General features: G+C 37.8%; 1 protein-coding gene across 3 annotated transcripts; it reads right to left on the bottom strand.

Moving 5' to 3' along the window:
* Positions 1–292: 292 nt before the first annotated feature.
* On the bottom strand, positions 293–26,147 carry LOC113187923 (OX-2 membrane glycoprotein-like). Of its 3 annotated transcripts, XM_026396039.2 has the most exons (7): positions 25,958–26,147; positions 18,663–18,744; positions 15,378–15,704; positions 13,757–14,029; positions 11,301–11,408; positions 10,790–10,909; positions 293–1,671 (listed from the first exon to the last, which is right to left on the bottom strand). In XM_026396039.2, the coding sequence occupies exons 1-6, from the start codon at positions 25,967–25,969 to the stop codon at positions 10,818–10,820; spliced, it is 894 nt and encodes a 297-aa protein (XP_026251824.1). In that variant the 5' UTR covers positions 25,970–26,147; the 3' UTR covers positions 293–1,671; positions 10,790–10,817. The 3 variants fall into 3 exon arrangements, with proteins under 3 accessions (XP_026251824.1, XP_026251833.1, XP_026251843.1); XM_026396048.2 differs by lacking the exon at positions 10,790–10,909 and having other exon boundaries at positions 11,301–11,451; XM_026396058.2 differs by lacking the exon at positions 10,790–10,909.

Raw genomic sequence — 26,147 nt, 5'->3', positions numbered from 1 at the left:
AGAATGTTTGAGAACTGGTGCTTTCAGTTACTCTGACTGCTGTAGTACCAGAAACCTAGCAAAATACAGAGTGATGGTTCCGCTAAATTCAAAACTATGTGAGCTATTGAACCTTTGAAATCTTTTATTTTTTTGGTATCTAAAAGCAAAACCAAAACAAAACCAAACATCAGGAAGTGTACCATGACCCATGGCCCATGTTAAAGGACACAATTGGGGGACCTTCCTCTGGCCAGGTCAGAGTCCTCAATTTGTGCTTTTGTGATTAATCAGAAATGTCAACTGCATCTTTTATGGAGTGGGAGATAGAAAAGAGAGAAGGGTTTCACACACAGAGAGAAAAATATAAGAATTCCACATTTCTCAAGAGAGTAGCATACATCGAATATTTACAGGTGACACGTTTAATTGTTCAGTACTTTAATACAAATATAAGAAATAATACAGAATTAAATAACACATGAAAAGCTTACTAAATATATAAATATTCAATTCAACAATGAAAACAACTTACATTTTAATTTCTAGGTTACGGGATAGAGAAAGACAAGGGAAAAAATACTGAAAAGAAACACACTAATTTGGTCTTATGGTTAAGAATCCATATTGTTCTACTAGTTAGAACAATATCTTTAAGATAAAGTCATTGTAAGTTCATACGTGTCTCCTCTCCTGTGGTGGGAAGTTGTTAATTCATGGGAAAAGGATCCAGGAGAGGCCAAGTGTATGAACAGGCTGACTGCTCTACAGGATGTCTAAATATCTGTTTTCATAATATATTTCTTTTACACTAGACTGAGTTCAGGGCTGGGGTCATAGGATGGGACAAATGGTCAGGGGAAGCATGCTGTCTTTAAAATGTGAGCTATTGTCTAAGACTAACACTATTTATACTGCTACAAAAATAAGTTAAGTAGATAAGTTAAGGTTGCCAATGTTATTTCACAATAAATTCTATTTTCATCATAGTAAACCTCAGAGAAGCACACACACACACACAAAAATGGCAGGGAAACCAAAGGTTCTAGCAAGGTCAACAATTTGCAAAACAGTGAGCAGCTAATAGACTAGATCCCAAACAGCAGGAAAACAGGCTCCTGGGCCTAAGAACAACAGAAGAGACAGAACAACAGAAAGGCAAAGGTAGTCTCAGAAAAGTTCTTTGGACCCTTCATATTTTTTCTTCTCTCTCTCATTTCTTCCTCCTTTTCCTATTCCTTTTTTTTTCTTCCCAGAATTACATCAATTTTTACAACTGCATGGTAAATTATCAGGTCCAACACTGTTACCATTTTGGATGAGGACACAGACACTCATTGAGGTAAAGTGACTAACACAGGGTTCCCACCGGTGGGAGCCCACATCAGCCTGTGAGCTCAACGTCCTGATTCTAAGTCCAGTGCCTTCCAACAGCACAACACTGCATTGCTTTACAAAATCAAGTCCTACAACAGACCTGAGAGGTAAAATGACTTTCTCTTGGACTTCAAACACTGAGTAGCTTAGATGGCAGTGAAAAGTCGTGGAATTCTTAAAAACATTCGTTCCCGCCTCTTTTGCTCATATTAAGTGCCTTGAAGAATGACCTATTTTCCTCCTGCTTCCCTCTTATATCAGATTCAAGTAGATCAGGGAAAATCTTTCAGGGTTCCGCGTGGCTCCTCTAGGGCTCTGGATAAAAGAAAGACCAAGATGTTAACTTTGGACATGCATAATTTCTATGTTCATGTATTTTAAGAAGCTATGCAATAGAAGGTTTAAGAAACTCAGAAATCTAGTGTATATTTCGTCAGTAAAGATGAAGAAGTAGATGTTCCCCACCCAAAATGATAAGTGAACCATGATGTTCTTTAAAAAACACATAGGGCATCCAAGAAATATCAGTCTGGAGAATCACCTACGATTACAAGTAAAAGGACATGTTCAAGAATGTCAAATGATCTAAATGTGTTTTATTGATAAGCCCTGGAGCTTTGTTCCCAATGGAGAGTAACTTGCTAGACCATACGTTGGGAATGGTCACAAAGTAGACACAGGGACTTTTTCAGGGGCTATTGACTTTCTAGCGCATAACCTGAGAGGACATGCTCCTCTCTACAAGGCATGGGGACTTGAAATAAGCCCTACAATTTATCCTGGCTCTAGTTCTCAGTCTCTATGTAATCTTGGGTAATTTACCGGAACCTGTGAAGTTCTGGATATTTCAGAGCCTGTCAACATGTCTAATATCAACTATTAATCTTCCACAGAAGTACAGTTTTCCCCCCCAAATTAGCTCAATACTAAAAAAAAACAAACAAACAAAAACCAAACCCCAATGAATTATTACCAAAATAAAATATATATAAAACGTAACTCTAGTTTTCTAACTATAATCTCATTTTTAATTATTGGATTCAACAGACATAAAATTACTATCAAATTGTTATCATGGTATCTATTTTACTCTCAGGTGCTTATTTTACTTCAGATTTAGTAAGAAACGGTTCTCGGAAGGGCAAACATCCTCAGACCACATTTGTGTAACATTGTTCTATAATATCAATGAAATTTTCCCTGCAGTTTTCACATCTGCCATTCGTTTGCTAGAACGCCTTCTCTCCTCTATGGTTGATTTATTCTCTCCTTTCAAATCTAGTGTATATTTCATCAGTAAAGATCATTAAACATCACCACCTCAGAGAAATCTTCCAAACAAATTGCACATAAATAGTTTTCTTGTCACCTAATTCTCTTTCCTTCTGTGTGATGTACTGTGTTATTTCCTAACAGTCACATTCTCAGGACTTAAGAGGATATCCTTTGTTTTTAGTTCACTGGTGGCTTCTCTGTCCCACTGGCCTATCATCTCCACAAGAGTGGCAATGTCCTTTTTTGCTTATTATAATTATTAAAACACACATGGAAAACTTATTAATAAATATCTGTAAAATGAATGAATGAATAAACTTCTGCAAGCCTTGGTTTTATCATCTGTAAGACAGAAATAACAAATCTTCCTCATACACTGCTGTGAGAATTAAATATAACTTCTAGAAAATCTACTCCTTTCGTCCCATGAACATCCTTTTAAATATTTTAGTGCCCAGTCCATGTTTTCCTTTCGTCTCCAATAACATTCCCATTTCCAAAGTTTTCTCCTCTAAAATCTAAGCACTTTCCCCTATGACTATTTCTTTTGGATTATCATTTAACAATAACAAACATTTTAGTATGACCCAACCACTGACTGGAATCCAGAATAATAATCCAAATGACAGCATAGTTTTCTTTAGAGAGCACTAGAATAATTTGATGTTTAAATCTCTTAAGCCTGACTTTGAATGACTGAATGTTTGATTTTTTTGCATCTAATTTAAAAAGTTTTTTTCCTTTCTCTAAAATATAGCTTTTCGAGCAAATATGTCCACATGCCCTCCCTCCCCAACAAAAGGGGCCATACTTTACTCACAACTCGTACTCAAATGGAACCTTTGAGCTTCTGAGCTCTAGGATGCATGAGAATCACCAGAAGAACTGGGTCATTTCAAACACCTAGGACACACTTAGAGATTCTATGGTTTTAGGCAGCTCAGATGCATCTTTTAAAAACAAAACAACAACAAAAAAATTGAGTCATCTATGAACCACTTTTATGAAAGAACAGAAACTATGAGTTATGTTTAAGATACACAGCACAGAGGATGAAGAACTTGTTTAACGAAAAAAGGAGGAAACAGTAAGAATAGGGAAACCAAATGGAACACCCATGATTCAGTGCTGCTGAGCAGCCCAGGGCAACTAGGGACCCAAAGCCACTGCTAGCCTGCTTTTCCTGACATTTTTGGTTTCCTAGAAACCCATTCACACACTTCCGCACAGTAACTGTTTTCATTTTACACCCTGACTCCCAGTAACTTTAATAATTAACTATGTTTTTTTTCATTCTCCAGCAAACAAAAAGTCTAATCAAAACAGTTCCCCATATCCAAAAAGAAATAAATACTATACACATATCTAGAAATCAATTTAGGTATCGTATGTTCCTTTTGGCACATGCAGGCTTTTGGGTACATATATTTTCTGATTTTATCTCCCCTCTTACCTTCACTCCAAACTTCTCTCAAGACTGCTACTTCAGTGACTAACCAAGGTTCTCCCTTCCATATATGCCTGCCCTCGTGTCTAAATTTAGGTATCTTCTAAAATCTTTCTCAAAACCTACCTGCTAATAATTATAATGTCTTCCTCCATTTAGCTATTTAACCTGGACACCCCTCTATCATTTGTACAATTCACAACATTGATAAAACTTTGAGGGACCTTAGATTTAGTAATAACAGAAACTAATTATTTACTGGAAACTAACTATGTTGCATTTGTGTGCTGGACCTTTATTGGTTCACACTGATGGTTAAATTGTTGGTAACCTGAAATTAACCATGGTGGGAATATCTGCGCCACAGAAGCTGGCAAGAGCAGATCTATCAGCGTTCCCCCAAATTGGTTTCCCAACACACCATTGTTTCAAGGCACTTTTCTGGTCCCAGGTATTCCCTTCCAAATCCTCACAATGGCTTGCCCAAAAGTACTCAGCTAATTTGTAAAAAGATAGGTTTTGATCTAAATCGCTGAGTGGTCACAGTTGCAAGTGAAAATAATGACTGATTGGAAAATAACCAAATCTATAGACATTTATAATCATCTGTGCTAAAGTTGACAGTTAAAAATTTAAAGTCTTAAAGGAAGAAATATTTTTTATAGAATTAAAATATCATGTTTAGTTTCTGAATTATTTCATGAAACTTTGCATAAGATTAAAATAATTTCAGCCAGATAGGAGGAATAAGTTCAAGAGACCTGTTATACCATCTGATGACTATAGTAACAATGTATTGTATCCTTAAAAATTGCTGAAAGTGTAGATATTAAGTGTTCTCACTACAAAAAATAAGTATATGAAAAAAATGATACATTAATTAGCTTGATTTAGCCATTACACAATTACAAACATCATGTTATACACAATATGCATATATATATATATATATATATCTGTACTCAATTTAGAAAATTAATAATAAAAATTAAAGAAACATACTTTTAAAGAAGATTAAAATAAACTTGTCTACCTAAGTCCCAAAGATATTCAATAAATAATCTTTTTTTTTTTTTTGTACTGAGGATTTAAGCCAGGCATGCTTTACCATGGAGCCAGATACCCAGCCCTTTTAAAAAATTTTTTCGAATTTTGATACAAGGTCTCACTAAGTTGCTTATGGCCTCACTAAATTGCTGAGGCTGGCCTTGAACTTTAGATCCTCCTGTCTCAGCCTTCTGAGGCACTGGGATTACAGGAGTGTAGCACCATGCCCAGCATAATCTTTCAAAGACTCACAGAATATAAGGCCAATCCTCTCTTTTTGATGTACAAATATAAGAGAAATTTGGGGAATTTACAAATCAGTGACTCTTAGAACTAGAAGCACTTGTCAGCCTTAGTGACATTCTGTATTGTGTGTTTACCAAGGGCAAAAGGTTCTTGTGGTGTTCTCTTGTCCATAGACGTTTCCATAATTATCCTCCAAGACATGTAGGATTTAACATTAAAGTTGTGATTTTTGCAAAACTTGTCTTGCAAAATCTCATTTGTTCATTATTTTCTAGAGGAAATATATATATAATATATGTATATATATTATATAATTGTTAGAAAGACTTCATTTTTTCATTTCAAACACCCTGAGAATTTCTTAATTTATTTTTTCTGATAATTCTAACACTTTTACACCTGCTATGTTTAGTCAAATATATATAATACATATTAGATTATCCAAATTATATAACACATATATATGATCTGTATACAAAAGAACTTTCATACTCTGGTTTCTCTTCAGAGCAAATAAGTCTTTTTCCTTTCAAAAAAAGAAATTGCTAGTGGAAGAACTGCTGCACAGTATATGGGCTGTTGCCATCAATTTGGATCTATAAGTAAGGATTTTAAAGAATTTTAGAAATAATATGGAAAACATTAAGGTTGCAAAAACTATCATGGCTTTACAGTATTCTGCAAGTATTATGGACTCAGAAATCACTGTTTTAATGAGTTATAATAAATGGGAGAAGATCAATGTGGCCTCAAAAGTCCACATACTAATTCCAGGAATCTGTGAATGTGTCACTTTATATGGTAAAAGAGATTTTACTGATTAAATGAAGGGTCCTGAGATGGAGAGATGATCCTGGATTATAGAAGTAGACAGAATGTCATCAAAAAAGGGTCCTTCTGAGGGGAAAAGGGAGGCAATAGAGTCAGCCAGAGTGATGCAATAGGAGAAAGACCCAACTGGCTGTTGCTAACTTTGCAGGTAGAATGTGACAAAAGGGTCAGGAAAATGAGTAGTCTCTAGAAGCTACGTAAAGAAAAAGGATTGTCCCCTAGCTACTCCAAGAAAGGAAGGAAGCCCTGTTAGATAGATAGCATGACTTTAGTGGATGAGAACCATTCTGGACTTCTGACCTGCAGAACTGCAGGATAACAGATTTGTGTTGTTGTAAGACACTAAATTTGTGGTAATTTGTTAAAGAAGCAATAGAAAATTAGTACAACATTTATGATGTTTCCTTCTCAGGAAAGACATGCTGAGTACTTTCATAAAGGAATCCAATCTTTTCCAGATTAAGGACCATCAAGTTGATTTCTTGTAGCAGTGGGGAGTAAAAGCTTAAATCTATTCAGAGCCAAGCTTAGTGGTAAGGATAAGATGAAGGGCAAGACTGTGGAAAAGAAAGCAACCAGTAATTAGACTCTAAACAACGCAAGCTAAAATGCAAAAGCAACAGAGATATGGGAGGGTTGTTGAGCTGGGATATTTTCTCATTCTTGATTTTTCATTAATGTGTGTAACAGAAGACACTAATACTGATGGCAAATCTCCTTAAAACAGTCCCATGACTGCAATGGAGCCAACTAAATTCCATGCATTTATGATTATGTTAAAATGAACCCAACTAATATGTATAACTATAATGAACCAATAAAAGCAACAACAATAAAAAAATTAAACAAAACCTTTGAGGTGACCATCATGAGGCTACTAGAAGGATAAGGAGCCAAGGGAATGAGTGTGCTATCTGAGAAGTGAACTGGGATTTAATTACTGGGTAGGATATTGTAAGGTTTTGACTCCTAGAGGTATTCCCATACACTAAAAAGCAAAATTTGGGTCACATAAGCTAATGTGGGTTTAAGTATTGAAGAGCAGAGAAGCAAAGAACAGCTCTAGGAAAGAATGTCCAGATTTTAAGGGCCTGTAAGGTAAGAACTTAGTGATCAGATTTTATCGTGCTATTTAGTCATATCGGGTGGTATTTATACATGTGTGAAAATTATAAACATTTTTTTTTCAGGAAAATAGCCTTGGAGTGTGAAATGTCACCTAGAAAGTGACATTTCACTGAGCAGTTCAATAAAGATTTCCCCATTGCTTTCCCCATACAAAGCATCCCATTCCTTCTCCTTGGAAGTCTGAGGACACCGAGGTAGGAGTGGGGATGATTATGAAAAACTTATTTAGCAATGCAAATTGTCTTAGGAACAAATATTCTTTGTAATGTCCTTCGAACTGATGACCTCCTTCACCACCACAACTTGTTTATTGAGCTTTTTTTATTTGAGGTAGTACTAAGCTTAAAATAGGAGACAGTGTTGTGCTCCTACCCAGGAAATGGGGTTTTCCTAACATGGCGATTGTTTCATTGCAAGGATCCATTCACAGGTTATTGTGAACCGAAAGAACTCAAGGCAAACATGAAGATCATGTGGCTGGAAAATAATTCCTACATGAAATTGCTAGTAGTTTAAGACAAAGTAAAGTTAGAACATGTATGTTACACTATTGGTCTAAATTTTCTATGGTTTTTCAACTCAGCACTGCCAATCAAACAAAACAGACAAAAAAATGAGAACTCAAATAAAAGTCAGGTGATATGTCTGCAATGGTCTGCTCTTAAGTAAAATTTCTTGTATTTTTTTTTTCTGAAAAACATGTAATCATTGGTGGGTGGACTAATGAGAAATAAAATATTATTCTCACTGGGTGCCATGGTGCACGCCTATAATCCCAGTGGCTCAGGAGGCTGAGTCAGGAGGATCATGAGTTCAAAGCCAGCCTCAGCAACTCAGCAGGACCCTAAGCAACTCAGCAAGACCTTGTCTCTAAATAAAATAAATTTTAAAAAAAAGGGCTGGGGATGTGGTTCAGTGGTTAAGCACTCCTGGTGCCAAATAAATAAATAAATAAATAAAATATTATTCTCAACCTCAAGTCTGAACCTCTTTGTCCTATATGGGGAAGGCACAAACTTATGACACCACTGCATTTTAATAGAAAGAACTATTATGAGATGGAAAATTTCCCTAGGAAATTTTAATGTTTTTCTCATTTTCTATTTCAGTAATAAAGTACTAGATTCATGAAAGAAAAAAAAAGATATTCTCTGTAAGTTTATTAGTCTTATTACGGTAGTCACCAGGGAAATAACTCATGATCCTATTAGGAATGTGCAGAGAAGTGGCTTATAACTCATCATATCTTCCTCCAAAATGAACTATACAGCTGACAAAACTGGTGTCATGCTTTCTGTCATTAAAGAACATTACAAGAAAAGTCAGTCAAGGCTAACTTCTTTGCAAATATAAAGTCAACCATTGGCAATGACCCCTCTGTGCAGAAATTATAAATTTGTTGACTTTTGTGGGTAAATGAATAGTGATGATGAGCTTAAAAAAAAATCTTTGGTCATTTATCAAACAGGGCTGACTTGAACAGATTTTTATTATTGGCTACTGGGCAGCTCCACAAAGATGATCAAAGAATCATCTTTGATGATTCACTTAATAAACTCAAGCACTAATTCATCTTTCTACTCTCTACTTCACTACGACTCTGAACACACACCTACACCCACAAATACACACACACCTCAGTTCCACTTTTTCACTTCCTTATTGATGCTCACAGCATCATCTCTCAGGGTTCAGAATCCTGGCTCTGGTTTTATATGATCATGTTTCCCTGAACCCAAAATTTAGTGCTATAGAAAGATGATGAAAAGAAAAGGAAAAAGAAAATAAAACTAAAGTAAGGAAAAATGAAAGTCCTATGTATAGGACTATTCCCTTTTCTCACAAATTAATCAACAAAATTCCTTACTTGAAGAAATAATTTAAAAAAAAAGAAAATATAACTTAACATTTGGTCTTAATGAAACACCATTTCCTTAGCTCTGAGCATGTAAGCTATCAGCATAATTGACATTTGGTATTACTAGCTGTATACAGAATCATTTTCTGGCTGTGAATTTTTTTTTTAATCAGTCAAAATCAACTCATTTAGAATATGCCACAGAACATTCAGAGAAATTTACTGAATTGGCCATATGTCATGAAGACATCACCAGTAAATGGTAATCCTAGTGCTTACAAGCTTTAACACAAGTTGAGGTGTTTATTTCATAAATGAGGAAAAACTTGGGCACAGAAATAAACTGTCTCTTTTTGTTTCAAGAATTGGATATGGTATTGAATAACTGCATTTCCCAGAAAATCCAACTTTCACTTAATGAACACAGGGCAATGACATTGCAAATATCCCTAACGAGTGGAATTTACCTTGGGCTTTAACAGTTTGTATTATAAGACTCTTTTCCAAGAGGAAGTTAAAAATTACTTTGACTATTCTATGCTTTTCTGCTTGCATTTTCACAAGAACAATACACTAAGCACAGATTAAAATTAATGCAACTGGTAATAATAGCTCTGTTTAAGTCAGGAATCCAGGGCATCTGTAATGAAAAGAGCATTCTGGCAGAGGTCAGGAGACCCAGGTTCTAGTCCTAGCCTGCTGTTAAGAAGCTGTGTGACCTTAGAGAAGGAAGTTGAATCTCCTCTCTGAGCTTTAGTTTCCAAATTAGAAAAGTGAAATGTTTGTATAAAGAGGAATCAAACAAATTTCTTTGATATTCTGTCCAGTGCTTATGTGTTCATGTGCCATAAGAGTATCTGATCCGTAATCTCTTCTTCCAGATAGAACAAATTCCTTTACTTACTTTTGCAAAAGGGCTGACACTGACACTAAAGATTTGCTGCTTCTTTTATAAATTCACAAGAATTAACTTGGGATTAATGTAAGGCTTATGCAAAATAAAGTGATCAAGGAAACTAGAACATGAAAGACCCAGTCCATGAAACATAAAATGAAAAGGAAAATAAGGTAGTCTTTGAAGGGGGATTTTAAATTAAAAACTAAAATAACACTCAAAACCAACATTTTTTCTTTCCTGAGCCCAGACCTTCAGCCATCTAAGATGTAGGAAACTCCCATATTACCCCCTCGCCCTAGGAAACTCCCATTTCACATAACACAAACTGAAACTTTGTGCTCATTTTAACAACTTGTGCAATACAGTGCACTGTTTTCAGAAACCAAAGAAATTTTAATCTTTCTACATATATACAGGTCACTTCTCTTGTTTCTAAGGCATGTCTTCTTCTATAATATCTCACAATATCTTAGACTTGGCATTTATGAGGTAATGAATTTACAATAGAAGGAAGGAAATCGAAAAATTCATTTAAAAAAATCTATCCATCATCCCTTTCATTCATTCATTCATTCAATAAATGAACATTTATTGAACATGTGGTATAAATAAGATGTCATGATAGATGCTGTGGGGGATAAAGAGAAACTCACAGCCTACAAGGGCAGAATGACATGACACAATTACTGTAAGTGTGGATCACCTGTATGTTGCCGATAGTGTTTGAGACATCATGGGAGTATAACATAGGAAGTGCTATTTAATGAGTGATCATATTGGACAATTTCACAGTCTCTTAAATGGGCAGCTGGCTTGTGGAATGCTGTAAAAAGAGAAAAGATTGTCCTTTATTAACAGGTAGAGAGGACCTTGCAGGGGTGCCAGACTTCTTTCTTTGGTTCTGCCATCGAATGACTCCACTGTGATCAAATAAACACTTTATTCTCATTTCTTTCCTCTCCTGAGCCCTCTTTCTCTCTCGGCTCATAAAATAATTCGTCTTTGAAACATCTTAGCAAATGAAAAGGAAAAATATCCAATTGCAAGAAAATAATTCTAAAGCATTTTAAAACTGCACCAACAATTTATGTATTTTGGAAACAACAAACAAAACACATGTGGCCATCCCCTAATTCATAACTTCAGGTGATTCCCAAATTATTAAAACAATCATGGAACTTGCTGCATTCTTTGTACTCCTTGTAATGACTCACCTCGGTCCTGATTCCGGTGACGTTTCCAGTATAATAAGATTGAGATTAAGACCAGAAGAATTACCAGGGAAACAATGCTTAACAAGAGTGGAATTGAAAACCAAAAGCCTGTGGATATTGAAGGTAGAAAAAGGAAAATCACAAGAGGAAGCTGTTGAGGCAAAAAAATACAGATACAGCAACAGGTATGATATGAGTTTTTACAAGAGTTTTTAACTGAAATTAACCTTAAATGCACACCTACAGAGATCTATATTCATGACTTCAGATGATTTTAATAATATCTAGATAACGTTAGCAATGGTAACATGTTTTATGCAGTTACTATATAATAAGGTCTTTGTATTATCTCATCTAATGCTCAAAATGTTCTAAGTCAGGTATTATTATTATTATCTGACAGATTTTTTAAAATCTGAACCTCTGAGAAGCCAGTGAGCTTCAAATCAAAGCAGCAAGAGGAAGAAGAGCAAAGCACATATTCTTTTTCCTATAATGCAAGTTTATTGGAATATACTAAGTAAAAAGCAAAGAAAATCATGAACCTCATGATTTCAACTCCCAGATATAACTTGTCTGGATGATTTTACTGCATTTCTTCTAATCTGTGTCTTTGTTTTTAAAACTCTTTCCAGGTGTCAGTAATGGAACTTGGCCTAAATGTCTTCCTCAATACTACTTTGAAACACAAAGCAAAGAAAGAACTGAAGTGTCTAGCATCTTCTCCATAATGGACTTTTTTTCACATCACAATTTAACTAACCTTCAGACAGGGATTTATCTAATTTCTACAGTTCCAGTGCTTTGTCTAATACTTTTAGCTCAAGGTTTTTAGTAAATGTTCACAGAGTAAACTAATATACCAGTGGCTTTAAACATTATATAAGTCGAATTTAGCACTCCTCAAATAGAAAATATGTTCCTTTTCTTGTTTTTCAGTGAAATTAACACTTTGCCTTGGCTAAACCTGAAAATCTCTTCACAAGTGCCCAAATCTAACACCACAACCCTTTTGGCCAGTGAGCTTCACACAGGAAAACTTTGCCACGTTTTTTTTTTTTAAAGCACCCAAAAGAACAGCAATATTTTTAGGAAGTTTATTACTGAGTGCTCATCTAAGAGTTGATGCTTCAAAATTACAGGAGAAATAAAATTCTGGCTATCATCACTAAGACTTGCTCCCTTTATTCTCTCACCCAGTTCTCACTTCTTGTATCTATGAGGCTCATAGACAGTAGTTCAGAAGGAAATACAAGAGAGCAAAAGGGGCTTGAATGGGAGACAGATTGTTTTAAAGTAGTGATGAAGACTCTTCAGATGGGCCCTTTCCTACTGTAGGTTATACAGAGATTTCATCACAGATGTCAGGTCTTCCTTCCTAATCCCCCAACTGAGCTGATGCCCCACCTCTCCACATTCAGTCCCCATATGGTGAACCACTACTTTCTTTTTGAAGCATGAGGTTTTACAATTTCCCAGACACTTTTCTGTATCCCTAGTAGGCTATAAGCTCTGTAAGTGCAGTGATTGAGTCTTGCTTGTTGTTGAATTTGTTGTGTTCAACCTAAAGATTAGTATATAACAGACACTTAGTAAATCTTAGAATGAAATAAATGAATGAATGAATGTATGAATGCATATCAGCAATAGCATTTGATAAGTGAACAATGTGCTTCATCACATTTCCCAAAGTACAGTACTATCCCTTATTTTCAATTTGATTTCAGTTACCCATGGTCAATTGTGGTCAGAATATACTCAATGGGAAATTCCATAAATAAACAATTCATAAAATTTAAATTGCATGTCATTCTGAGTCATGTGATGACATCTTACACTATCCCATTCCATCCTGTCTAGAATGTGAATCATCACTTTGTCCAGTGTATACACACAGTGTATACTACCAGCCTGGTAGTCACTTAGTAGCTGATTGGGTTATCAAACAACTGTTGTAATATCACAGTGCTGGGTTCAAGTAATGCTTACTTTACTTAATAATGAACCCAAATCACAAATGTTTATTAAGGTACATTGTTATAATTTGTTTATTTTATTATTGGTGTAAACATAACTATAATAAAACCATATTATATATAATATACATATATTTATATTATATAATAATGTATATATATTATATAATTATAATATAATAAAACCATATTATATACGTGTGTGTATACACACACACACATACACATACGGTTTAGTATTTTCTGCAGTTTCAGGCATCTACTGGGCATCTTCGAATGTATCCTCTGTAGATAAGGGGAGACTACTATAAAATTTGCTTTATTTGCTTCCTCAACTCTGCTTCTCTTTCCTTACTTGTACCTTTCTCTCCCCAGTTACTTCCTTTGTTGAGAGACTCAAAGTCTCTGAAGGATATTTGCCACCTTCCAGTTGGATATAGGCAGATGTGACCATAGCCATCTTTGCCCTCCTTCTCTTACCTTTGTTCACAGTTTGCTTGTACTCAGTCACAGTCCCCTGGTACAGCACTTGGCAGATTACCTCCTTCCCCACTTGACTTTTGGGGTCTTTGACACGGAGTATGCTGGTGACAGATGTGGTCCCGTTAGGATGTAACAGACTCTCGGTACTGTTCTCAATCCCTGACCCAGCAACCTTCCAGGAGATCATGGGTGCTGGGCGGGCAGTGGCAGAGCAAGTGATATTTAGGTGGTCTTCAAAGAAATTGTAGTGAAGGAATACTGTGGGCTGTACTGGGACAAAAAAATATATATATATGACCTGCCATCAGTTAAGCACATAGTCTCCTTACAGCGATGAGGAAAAGGTCCTTACAGAATGACAAATGGTAACTAGTTAGATGAGGTCGTAAATCCCACACCCACTGGGGCTGGGGCCTTCCCAGTTATTTGAGGTCTCCTTCTCTAATCTGCAGGATAGAGAACGGCCTGGTGTAAACCTGTGATGAGAAAGGCCCTTTCTGTAACTGCCTCCAGCAGAACTAGCTGGATGGATAGAAAGTTATGGAAAAGTCAGATGTCACTTGTCTCTCTCAAATATTTCAAAGCCTAATTATTATGTTCTCCTCTTGCATGAATAATGTAGCACCTCTCCCTTCTTTTGGGTGTTCCTCTCAAGTAGCTTGACAGTAACCCCCACCCGTACCTGTATACATGTACTCTGCACCTATCAGAAGCACAAGGGTAGGTGTAGAACAGACAGCCCCAAGAAGGACTGCCACTTAGTGATACCAATTCTTTTTTTTTTTTTTCTCAAAGCTGAATGAGCAAATAGGATACAGAGAGAAGACTTGGAAAATCTCTGTTTGAAAGACGTACACAAAATACAAACTAGCAATTCCTATCCTATAACCTGAAAAATCAAAATACGGCAGTTAAAGGACTTTAGGCCTCACCTGATAGAGTTAAGGGAAAATAACTAGCTTATGAGAAAAAAAATATATAATTTTCAGGCCAGCCATAGCCTATTCCCTTTTAAAATTTCCCCAATGACTTCATTTCATTGGAATGTAGACTTTATCTCTGCCAAGCAGTGCAGAATATTCTTTAGTTGGCTTTGGAGCCTCCAAGACAATTACAGGGCAGCACCAAATTAAAGCTGGTCTATACTTTTAGGTTAAGAGGTGGGTGGATGAGGAGGAGTAGGGTTGTAGAACTACAGCTGTGTCCAAAGAATGTCCAGGTTCCAAACAAAGCAAGCACTGGAGGTAAAGAGAACAAAGGAAGAGAGAGGAATGTGATTAATGTGGCCAGACTAGGTGTCCAGATTCTTTGGAGATGTACCACGTCTCACTGGTGCCACTGATTCTCAAGAACTTGCTGCCCTCATTATTGTCCACAGTCATGTGGACAGCAAGATCCCCAGAGGAAAGAGAGCTCCAGCAGAACAACTCAGGATAGCACCACAAACCCTCAAAGGAAAGGAAAACCACAGCAAATAGCTACTAGAGACACGAAAGGCTGTGTCTTCTAGTGAGCCATTCTGTGATTATGAACCTGAATAACTAGCCATACCACCATGTTCCAAACATTCCTGCAAATAGTGTCTCCCCACAGGCAGTGCAATCCCAGAGATTCTCACCATAAAGGGTGAGGCAGGCTGTTCTCGAGATCTTCCCAGAACTAAAGGTGTTGAAGAGACACATGTAACACCCCTCGTCCTCCAGCGTTGTGTTCCAGAAGGTGATGGTTGAGTTCTGGAGTCCCAGCTCGGTGATGTTCACTCTGCCCTGGTAGGCAGGCTGGACCACAACCCCATGGCTCCTGCTGTAGGTAACCATGTTTTCTGGGCTTACAGCCTTCTTTTTCTGCCATGTCACAATCAAGGCTTCTTGGGCAGATTGCAGAGAACATCTTAAGGATGCAGGTGTGTTCAGCAGCAACTTTTCATCCTGGGTCACCACTTCCTCTATAGAACCATAAAAGAATATGTGTGTTTTAAGACTTTAATACATACTTTCATACACACATGAACATGTTTTCCTGATAATAAACAAAGTGTATGTGAAAGTCCATTTTTAAAAAGAGAAAAATGCAAAGAAGAAAACAAAATTATTTACATACCTATTCTTGGAAGAGAAATATATATTTGTTGAATCTTTCAAAGTAGAGTAATAGAGTATAATAATAAGAAAGAAAATGCTCAGAGACCAGGAATTGTGGAGAATCCCTGTAAGTTGGAAAACAAGTAGAATGAGATTGAAGATGAAAACTGCTAGACTGTATATAAGATTCACCAAGTACATTCATGCTTGGAGAGGTAGAAGCCAGGAGCCAAAGGACAACAGGCAGAGTGGTCAGTTGAAGCAAAGAAGATAGAGCAGCTCTATTCATCACACACACACATACACACACACACACACAACAACAACAACAACGAAGGGGATAACACAGAGATGCCTGCCTCCAGAAAGCAGGAGGATAGGCACATTGGATAGAGAGATACACAAGACAGCACTCTGGGAGGCTTGTGGTACCTATGAGGACCTTGAAGCTTTGGTACCCAATGACAATCTATGCATCCCCATTTTCACTGAATTTTATGACAATAATTTCTTGTGTTCTGCAATGTTGGCCACTTACTCTCTATGACAGAGAAACTTCCACATCATAACAAACAACCACGCATTTGAGAAAACTAACACAATGAAAAGGGAAAACTAAAGTCCACAAACCCAAGAAGCCAGACCAAATAAAAAAAGATATCATAAATCAATAAATACTTTGACATGAATATATCCAAAGTGTATAAGAAGACAATTTTGTAAATGGTAGAAATTAGAGATGTGCAAAAAGAAAAATACAAAATCTCAACAGATTGCTCAATTAACAGAATGGATACTACAGTAAATGGTAGAAGTTCAGGTCACAGAATTCCTCCAGAATGTAGCACAAAAGGATAAGGATATGAAAGGGACTCAAGAAAAATTCAATGAGCAGACTTAAATGTTCCAATATCAATCCAATAAGATTTGTAAAAAGAGAGAAAAGAGAGTAGTAGACAAAGCATTTTAAGAAGGAAAATTATTCAAAATGAGGAAAAGAACAATTTAAAGTTAGATATATCAGTCATGAATCTTCATGCACCTAACAACCTATCTCTGAAATATATAAAGCAAATATGAATAAAATTACAAACAAAAATTTAAAAATTCACACTTATCATAGGCATTTACTATACATCTTTCAGAATCTTTAATTCCATATATTAAAATAAACAAAGAAAAAACAAATATAAGGATAGAGAAAATTTGGAAAAAAAAAGTTTATTCATATGCTTTATATATTTAGCATAAAACATTTCATATTTACATACATTCTATATAGCATTTATGGAATATATATATATAACTTAAATATATAATACTCAAAGAAAGACTGCATAATCTTTTCAAAACATATATATTTCCTAAAATTGAAATCAGCTACCAAAATTTGCTATACTTTGTGGACTTGAACACTTTTCACAATGCAATAAAATCATAAATTTACACACTTCTTTTAACTTTTTATTTATACTAGAAATCAGCAGAAACCATAAACTATAACTAAATGACAGTGATAGCAAAAAATGTTAAATCTGTGGAAATAGGTAAAGCAATTGTCAGAGGGACAAATCTTATCCTAATTATGTTTATTAGAAAATAAGAGAAATTGAAAGTGAATATAAACTTACTCCCAAACCTACACTCCCCAACTTAATGAAGATAAAAGCATCCATTAATATACCAATACATAAAATGTAGACTTGATTAAAAACACCAAATTTGTAGAAAAAAAAAAGAAGACTGCACCAAAAAGAAAGAAAGTAAAAAAAAAAAAAAAAAAACAAACAGGAACTCCCCAACAGTACCAGGGTTAAAAAGAGAAGCAGAGTAACAGATTACATTCTGGACCCCTGATGTGTGACTCAAGCTTTAATGATAGATACTCTTGAGGCATAGAGAAGGTTCTGGGAGGCAACACCTGTTGATGGGGTTGAGGTGTCTTGAAAGTTTGTTGAAATTTTGGAGAGCAAAGAATGGAAGAAATTGTTGCTTTCAGAATGTGGTGGAAAAGAGATCAAAAGTAGGTTTCAACACCTAGGTAATTTTTTCCCCCTTGACTATGAAAGAAGTCACTGATGGGAAATTTCACCATTCTTTGTTGCTGGTATGGAATCCATTTAGATTTTCCAGTCAGTTGGTAAATATTGGATATTGTGGACCAGGGTTTTGATGGGCATGAAGCCCACCTGTCCTTCACAATCATCACCTTCCCCTGTGGGCAATGTTGAGGAACAATACCCTGAAAATGATTAAAAATTAAAACTTAGAAAATAAAGTCCAACAGAAAAGTCAGCAGTGACCTATGGGGTTGAGCAGGGAGAAATAGGGAATTCAGCAGTCGGATGGCATGGGTACGATTTTTACATGATAAATAATGTGAACCTACATATCCTCTATATTTCATTACTTTCTATATTTTTCTGTAAAAAGAGGACATGCCCAGTTTTAAGGTTGTGATATTGTCTTCCCAAAATATCGAATCCATTCAGACTCCCATAAGCATTCCCATATCCTTACAAACAGAGGAATTACTATGTCTTAAAGTCTTTTGGTGGGTGAAAAATGACAACATAATTTAACTCAAAGAGAATATTTTTCATAAGCCTGGTTCATCTATGGAAACAGCTGTTCTTCTCTACTGCAAACAAACATGTGAAAAGCGGAAAGAACCACTCCCATTCTTCCAAGCAAATTACATGCTTCAATAATTCATGCAGACAAATGGAACTAGCACAGCACAAATAGTGGTTAGTGGCCAAAGTGTCCACCCCAGACATTGCATTTGCTGGACTCGGGGCGGGGGAACTGAACATCGTTACCTTGTGCTGTACACAGCACCACTGCTGCCATGCCCCAAATCAGGCTGTAGGTGGACAGATGACAGAAGGGCTTCCTGAATACCTGAAGACAGAAAGCAAAGTACAGAAATGGGGTTTGCATTTGGATAAGGCCAAGGAATCTTCCATCTAAGTGCTATTTCAGGACACGTTTGGAGAGTTAAGTTTTCCCCAGAGAATTTGGTTTTGTGGAAGTAGTTAGAGGTTATAGATAGAAGAAATAACAGAGTAACAGATGTGGAGAGGGCAAAGCTGCAGTGTGGATCTTTTGTAATAGCAATTGGCCCTTGCAATAGGTGGCCTTGCTCCTAAACCACCATTGTCAACAGCAAAGTCTCAAAGACACTGGGGAAAACAAACTACCTTAAATCAATATAGAAAATGCAGAGAATACAAATGGAGAATGTATCCACTCCTCAAATAGTCCATGTCTGTTAGTATTAAGAGAAACACTTCAGAAACACGTAACCACCTAGAGATTTGTGGAGTCAGATTTGTGGAGTCAGATTCCCCCGCAAATGTCACAAGTTCTGTATAAATTGCACCTTTTAAAAAACCAGTACTGGTTTTAATTTGATTGTTTTTTTCTTGGTTGCTGTGTTTTCATGTGTCTAGGCAGAAATCCTTGGCCGCCTTGTAAGTCATGGGGCTATTTAAGGGAATGTTATCTTGGGCATTGCTTTCTTCAAAAATGAGCAGGAAGGGTGTATTCAGTTGAACTTTTCCCTACAGCTGTCTCATGGGTTCCTTCACTTGGTCTCCATGGATGTTCATTTTAAGGAAGACAGCAAGAAATGTAACTCAGGGAGACCCTTTCTCTAAATAAAATACAAAATAGGGCTGGGGACGTGGCTCAGTGGTCACGTGCCCCTGAGTTCCATCCATGGTACCCAAAAAATAAATAAATAAAATAAAATAAAGATGTGTAAGAAATTTAAGTTTTCTCTAGCTTTTTCTGGCATGAATTTTATGTCCTTGGTCTTTCATATGAAACTTGAATGTTTAGGATCTTGCTTGTGCGAAACTTGAGATTCCTTCCTGCTTTCTTGTGGCAGAGCTCTAAAGTAGTGGGTGCCTGACTGTCTGGTTTAAAAGACCAGGAGACAGAAGCAAAAGACCAGAATCCAAAAACATACAAGATAATATGTGAAAACAACACTCCAACTTCCATTTTGCCTCAGGTGACGAAAACACTAATGATGACAATATTAACCTTTATTGAATATTTATTATGCACCACACACTGTTCTTAGCACTTGAGATAAACTACTTCATCTAATAGTTCATATAAACCTATTACAGTACCCTCTTATTGAAGCCAGATTTAAAGATAGGTAGTTAGTGTAGTTAGGTAAATCGGGTCTAATATCAAGTAAGATGAATAAAATGGAGGCCATTATTGAGAATGGAATCCAGGAAACCAGAGCAGCACTTGGGGAAATTGAATTGTTACGTCCCCAATACCCAGAGCCCATCCCAAGGAAATGTTAATGAAGCAGCAAACACCCCAGGCCCTTCCTGCCCAGATTACTCTTTCAGCCCAGGGGTTCCCCTTCCTTTGGGCCTTCCCACCTACATTCCATCACTGCAAGATAAGGGAGAACAAAGGACAGGGAATGCCACAGGAATGCCAGGAAAGCTAAAGTAGACCTTCACTATAAAACAGGGAAGACCTCCTCCTTCCATGGATTCTGCCTTTTGGGTCCCCTTCTTCCTCCTGGAGAAGTCTTTTCTTCTGTACTTTAATAAACCTTCTCCTTTCCACTCTACACTTGCCTCCATGTGCTTCTCTGGTGTTATGTACTTCAGCATTCAGGGAAGCAAGGACTCGTCACCGGTAAACAGCGGTAACATTATTATCACCATTTCCAAAATGGAGAATATGAAACACAGAGAAGTTAACTTTCCTAAGGCCACACAGCTAGAAAGGCTGGATTTTAAACCCAGGCAGTTTGGCTCTAGAGCTCTTAACTATAATCCACTACAGAAATACTGTAATGTTCCTGGTTTTAATAAAATGATGTTATTACTGCCTTTTACCAAATCACTATTATAAGGAATTATTAAACTCTTAGTCACTCAGAGATTCCTGCTTCATTGCCCTGGAACAATATACTATATTCAATTTTGAAACTAGTACCCTAAGGAACATTTAATGAGAGCCACTGAGAAACTTTCTGGAAACTGGTGGTGATAAAGCATCCCCCACAGATGTCTGACTTAGTCTTTGGCTTCCATCTCCACCCCTGGGGCTCAGCACCTCCAGAGATGCTCTCCCAGCTCATGTCACTGTGCTCTTCTCCCTGCCCTTCAGCTCTCCCTCACCACCCTCTGCATTAGTTCTTTTAGGTTTTCCGTCAGCTTCCAGTGCTATGGGTCCAATGAATGAGAAAGGAAAGGAGTGAATGAATACATTTATGAATGACACTAAATTCATCAAAACGACTTCTCTTGTGAACTCTGATCTCCCAGTCACTGGAGTCATCCTGGATTTCACATTCTCTCACTTCTCAGACATGTCATTAGTCACTCTACACAATACATCATACTTTGTGAAGTCCCTGCTCCTCACCTTTCCTGGTCTCAACTCCTAACACTGGGTGTTTTGTGTAGTTGTCTTCCTACTTACTGAGCTTCTGCTATCATTTATTCTGTCATTAATAATCTCTCCTGAGTCTGACTTCATGCCAGTCACTGTCCCTGGTGCTTTGGAGACAGTGGTGGATCAGGCAGACACAGCATCCCATCTCAAATTAAGTTCACCATCCAGCTTATATACATACATAATACTATTAGACAGATTTTCCTTAATATTCATCTTTGTACAAGTTACCACACCCTTAAGAACCTTCTATCTTCCCTGTTTTTTTTTAAAGAAAATAGTTCCAGCATTTTCACCTAATTTGATCCATTCCTGAAAACTCATCTTCCACTGCTTCCCTACATATCCTTCCCCTCTTATCTATTTCTCAATGCACCACACAATTCTCTACCTTGGCATTTTTGCTTAAACCATTCCCCTACCAAAAATGAATTCCCTGATTTTTATCTAGATCTTTTAGGGCTTTCTGTGAACCTGATTTCAGTCATTTTAGGGCACAGCGATCTTGTGCCTCAGAAGCATTTTTTTGGATAGGTCTGTGAGCCTGTTGGTGCACCATATAGACTTAATCGCCCCCCCTCCCCAAAGGCTCCTACTTCCTTATGTCTACCATCCCACCAGTTCCAGATCTTGTTTAAACACACCAGTCAACTTTCTACCTTGAGAGAAAATGCCCTCTTCCAAAACATAGCTCCCCCTATGCCCCAGACCCTGAGATACTGCTCCTAACTGCATGCCACCTGTCTAGCATCCCTCACCCCAGTCTGTTATTCTGTTTCTTCGCTCTTGTCCATCGGAAAACATTTAATACTAAAACATGAACTGCCAATTTTGAAACTTCTTCTCAGACTGTGCTAAATTTCAGAGGCTGGGACATTGTCTTGTTTGGCTAGAAATAATCTCTTAACTAACCACTTTTTCTATTATCCCACAAGAACCTCAGGACATCCTGACCACTTTCTCCAAGTTCCAATCTATTGCCACAACAAACCCAGCGTGGGTGTTCTGTTCTAAATGTGCAGATGTTTTATCAGACCTGCTTAGCTCCAGCTTCTGCTATAACTTGAAGATTTCTTCTAAACTATTTGAACCATATCCACTTAAACAGCCTTAGTTCCATATCAGGTTGCAAAGGCTGGCACCTGAGGGATTCTCATCACCTCATTCTCATTGGTTGCCTTAATTAAGCCTTGTTTTTACAATTGCTTTTAAATAAAGTGGTTAAAGACAGAATAAATGATAGCAAAAGCTCTGCTAGAGTTCATTTTCCCCAATACTCTAAACTAGATCCCTGGGGTTTCCAATTTCTTCTTGTGGCCTTAGGATGGGGGGAACGGTGGGGGAACAGAGTCTTTGATGACCTAAATATCTTTTTCTTACCTGCCACAGGAATTTATCTTTCCTTTTCCTGTCCTCAGTGGGAGCATCCCAATTTTAATAAGTTTTTTTCTTCCCACTGTATAGACATTTTAGTTCTAATTAGTACATATCTTTTCATCCCTCAGAGGGTAACCATGACCTAAAACTTACTGGGAAATGTTCAGTAGAACTGTCAACGCAGGTTAGATCATCCAATGTTTTGCAAACATTAATCTCACTATGCAACCTTGATTTTTTCCTTCAGGAAGAGGGGTAACCACCTGCCTAAGCTACACTTGGGCATATGGCTGTAATGAGAGGAGCCCCAGTTGTCCTGGCCCAGTCCGTAGTTTGGGATTAATGTTGTGATGAACATCAGAACCAGGCTTGTCTCAGTTCCTCTGGGGCCCAAGTGTCCTCAAGAGGTGGATGTATTCATGGGAGCACCAGAGCTGTCACAGTCTGGATGAATCCAGAGATGGATAATCTCCAACACATTTTCTATTTGTGCCCTTTGTAGATCTTTTGAGAGGGATGCCCTGGAAGGGATGATGTATCTCTGTGGTCTTATCTCCAGTGCCACCCAATATGGGAGTAGTGCCTCCTCATCTTCAGACAGGGAGACCCAATCAGACTTTCTGCCTAAATCCCAAGGAATTCCATCATGGTGCACACTGATATTCATCTATGTGGCACAAGTTGGTTTTTCCCTTACATTTCTAAGGTTATGGGGAAATAAAATTTATATCTGAACATGCCATTAGGACAAATTACCATTTGCACATGTATTTTATTATTTAATGCCTAAGCATACCATAAGCATGCCATGCCTACCTGCTGATTTATCCCCTTGTTTTCACAGATCTAAGGCTAATACCAGTTACTGCCTTTAGGAAGTCATGGATGATGTGCTATCTGAAAATATACTCAGCCCCCATAACACCTGCTCACCTCGCACTACTCACCCACTCACAGGCACCACATTCAAAAAGCCTTTAGTTTTGAAGTGCCCCAGTGACTATTTGAAAAATTTCTCAGTGTTACCGGGACTGCCCCATTCTATTTTATAGTGTAAGAAAGTCAGAAAAAAAAGTCAGCCAAATGTTTCCTCAGGATCTCCTGCCAGATACCAACACATTTTGTTTTATTTTCAGTTAAAGCTATTGTGGCAAGAGATATTGGCATCCTAATTCCATGCTGTTATAAGAAATAATTATGTACTTCTCTCATTGAAAACCCAGGACCTAGCAGGCTGTCATGAGAAAATGCAGAATTGGGATTTCATAGAGAAAATCTGTTTCAGGACAAGAGAAAAAGCAGACATATACCAAAATGCAAAACTGTGGACTGGGAGCCAGCAATATTAAGAAACAAAAATACAGTGACAGAGTCAAAGGTAATCTGAAAGAAAACCCCACTGTTAAAAATCACAATTGTTCCTCTACTCTAAGTAGAGTAACTGAAAATACTGCCAACTTGAAAAAAACAGGATTTTTATTTTTTAAAGAAGTCTACCTGGCATTACTGTATGGTAGCCACAAAGGAAGACTCTGGCTGACTTGAGTTTTGCCTAAAACAAATACTATAATGTATAAGGTAAGACAAATCATTTTGCCTGAGACAAAAAATATATATATAAATAAATAATAGTATTAACCTCATGGTTAAAAAGACTAAATGAAGTACAGGCAAGAGATGTGAAATTCATAATGCTACAAAAATCTAAAACTCTTAAATGTTAATATGATGTCATGGTGGAAAATTCTACACTTCACATTATCTGATATGTTGTAATCATAAAGGAGGCACTAAAAATATTTTATGAAATTACCTCCAGGCTGTGTGTATAAGGTCTATATTAAAAACGAGTGAGACTTAAGTTTGCTTCCAAGATATCTCATTATGTATAAATTATGTAAATATTCTAAATTTTTTTTAAAATCTGATATCTAAAATACATACAGTCCCATACATTTTGAATAATGGGTATTCAGCCTGTAACACACGTAAAGCTCCTAAAATTGTGCCTGGTACAAATAAGCACTAAATCAATGTTGCTGTTATCTCATAAGCATATAGTAGGAATAAAGTATTTAGCAGTATTTACTGCAGTCTAGGATTTAATAAATGCCTAAACGTGTGAGGTAGCTAAAGAGATTAATCAATGGAAACAAAACAGGAATCCAATCATGAAAACAAAGAAATCCACAATGGCCCTCACAGAAAAGGCCAGATTTACCAAGGCCCAGACCTTACCTCAAAACAGCCCACCTGGTACACACCTCTCTTCCTCTGAGAGTTTCTAAGTCCGAACCCCCACCCCACCACATGTAGCCACATGGTCTTAGAAAAATTAATCTCTCTTCCTGTTTCTTTATTTGTAAAATGGGGTAATAATTCCTTCTTGTGATGATCAAGAGCATCTATCCAGAAAAAAGGCACTAGCTCACAGACTACCATTCTCCTTTGTTAAAAAAGATAATGAAGTAACTGGCTGTGTGGTCTTGCCAGTCAACTCTATATGAGTATATTACCTTGAGGCTTTAATCGTATTTGATTATTTTTACCTAATTATAGACCAGTAGGGCATACGAACATCCTCGCCTTGGACTTTGGTCATAGAAACAGATCCAGAATAAACAAAATGTCGGCCTCCCTAGATATCCTGGGGTTCAACCCTTCCCAGAAACAGGATCACAAAGCGTTTCAATCCGCTCTCAATTGTGGCTGCCGCTTTATCGGATCTTTCATGGCTTCCCAAGACAAGAGCCCAGAGGAGGCAGCCAGGCTGAGCACCAAAGAGGCAAGGAGCTCTCTGGGAGCAAGCGAGATAGGAATTCCGCATCCCCACCGCATCTTTGGCTGCCAGCGCAGAGCCAGCCCAACGCTTGTCATCCCCTTCTTGGGGCGGTGTAGGACAGGCTGTGCCTTCTCTCCCCGGGAGCTGCGGTCAGCCAGTGGAGACGCCCTAAGCACCCGCAGCCTCCAGCGCTCGCCTCCCGGCCCCAATTTCTCTGGGCGGAAAGCAGTGATTTTTCTCGGGGAAGCTTCGCCCTCGCCGGGGAAGCATCCTTTCCCCAGGAGAACCACGACACCAAAAACAGCCTGTCAACCACCCTTTAAGAGGCAAGAGTCGCTTCTCAGCAGGGTAAACGTCTGAGAAGAGTGCGTTGGCCATCAGCACCTCCGAGGAGCTCGGACCAGACCGCGATCCGCCGCAGCTCTTGGCATTCTTCCCGCCTGCTGCCCGCCCCAAGACCACCGGCTCCGCTTCGCCCACCCGGCGCCCTCCTTCCCATCCCCTAGCCCCGCTCACCAGCCTCTCCATTCTGGATCCCAGCCGCGCGCTCGCGCGGGGTGGCCGGCTGCTGCTAGGAAAAGGGCCGGCAGTTCTCCCCGACCAGTCTTTGCCCCCGAGCTAGGCCGGGGAGGGGAGAGGATCCCAAGCGTCACCTGCTTCAGTCTCTACCCTTCGCACCAGAAATGGTGGTGCCCCTCTCCGCTCG

This window comes from Urocitellus parryii, chromosome 2 (genome assembly GCF_045843805.1).
Source record: "Urocitellus parryii isolate mUroPar1 chromosome 2, mUroPar1.hap1, whole genome shotgun sequence".
NCBI lineage: Eukaryota > Metazoa > Chordata > Mammalia > Rodentia > Sciuridae > Urocitellus > Urocitellus parryii.
The sequence above is the reverse complement of the archived record's forward strand: the minus strand, read 5'-3'. Positions and strand labels throughout refer to the sequence as shown.

Coding starts and splice junctions, on each gene's coding strand:
- LOC113187923 (XM_026396039.2), bottom strand. Junction 15,705..18,662: donor GGTGCTGTGTACAGCACAAG/GTAACGATGTTC, acceptor ATGGTTCTATAG/AGGAAGTGGTGACCCAGGAT. Junction 10,910..11,300: donor TCACCGGAATCAGGACCGAG/GTGAGTCATTAC, acceptor CTCTTTTTACAG/CATTCCACAAGCCAGCTGCC.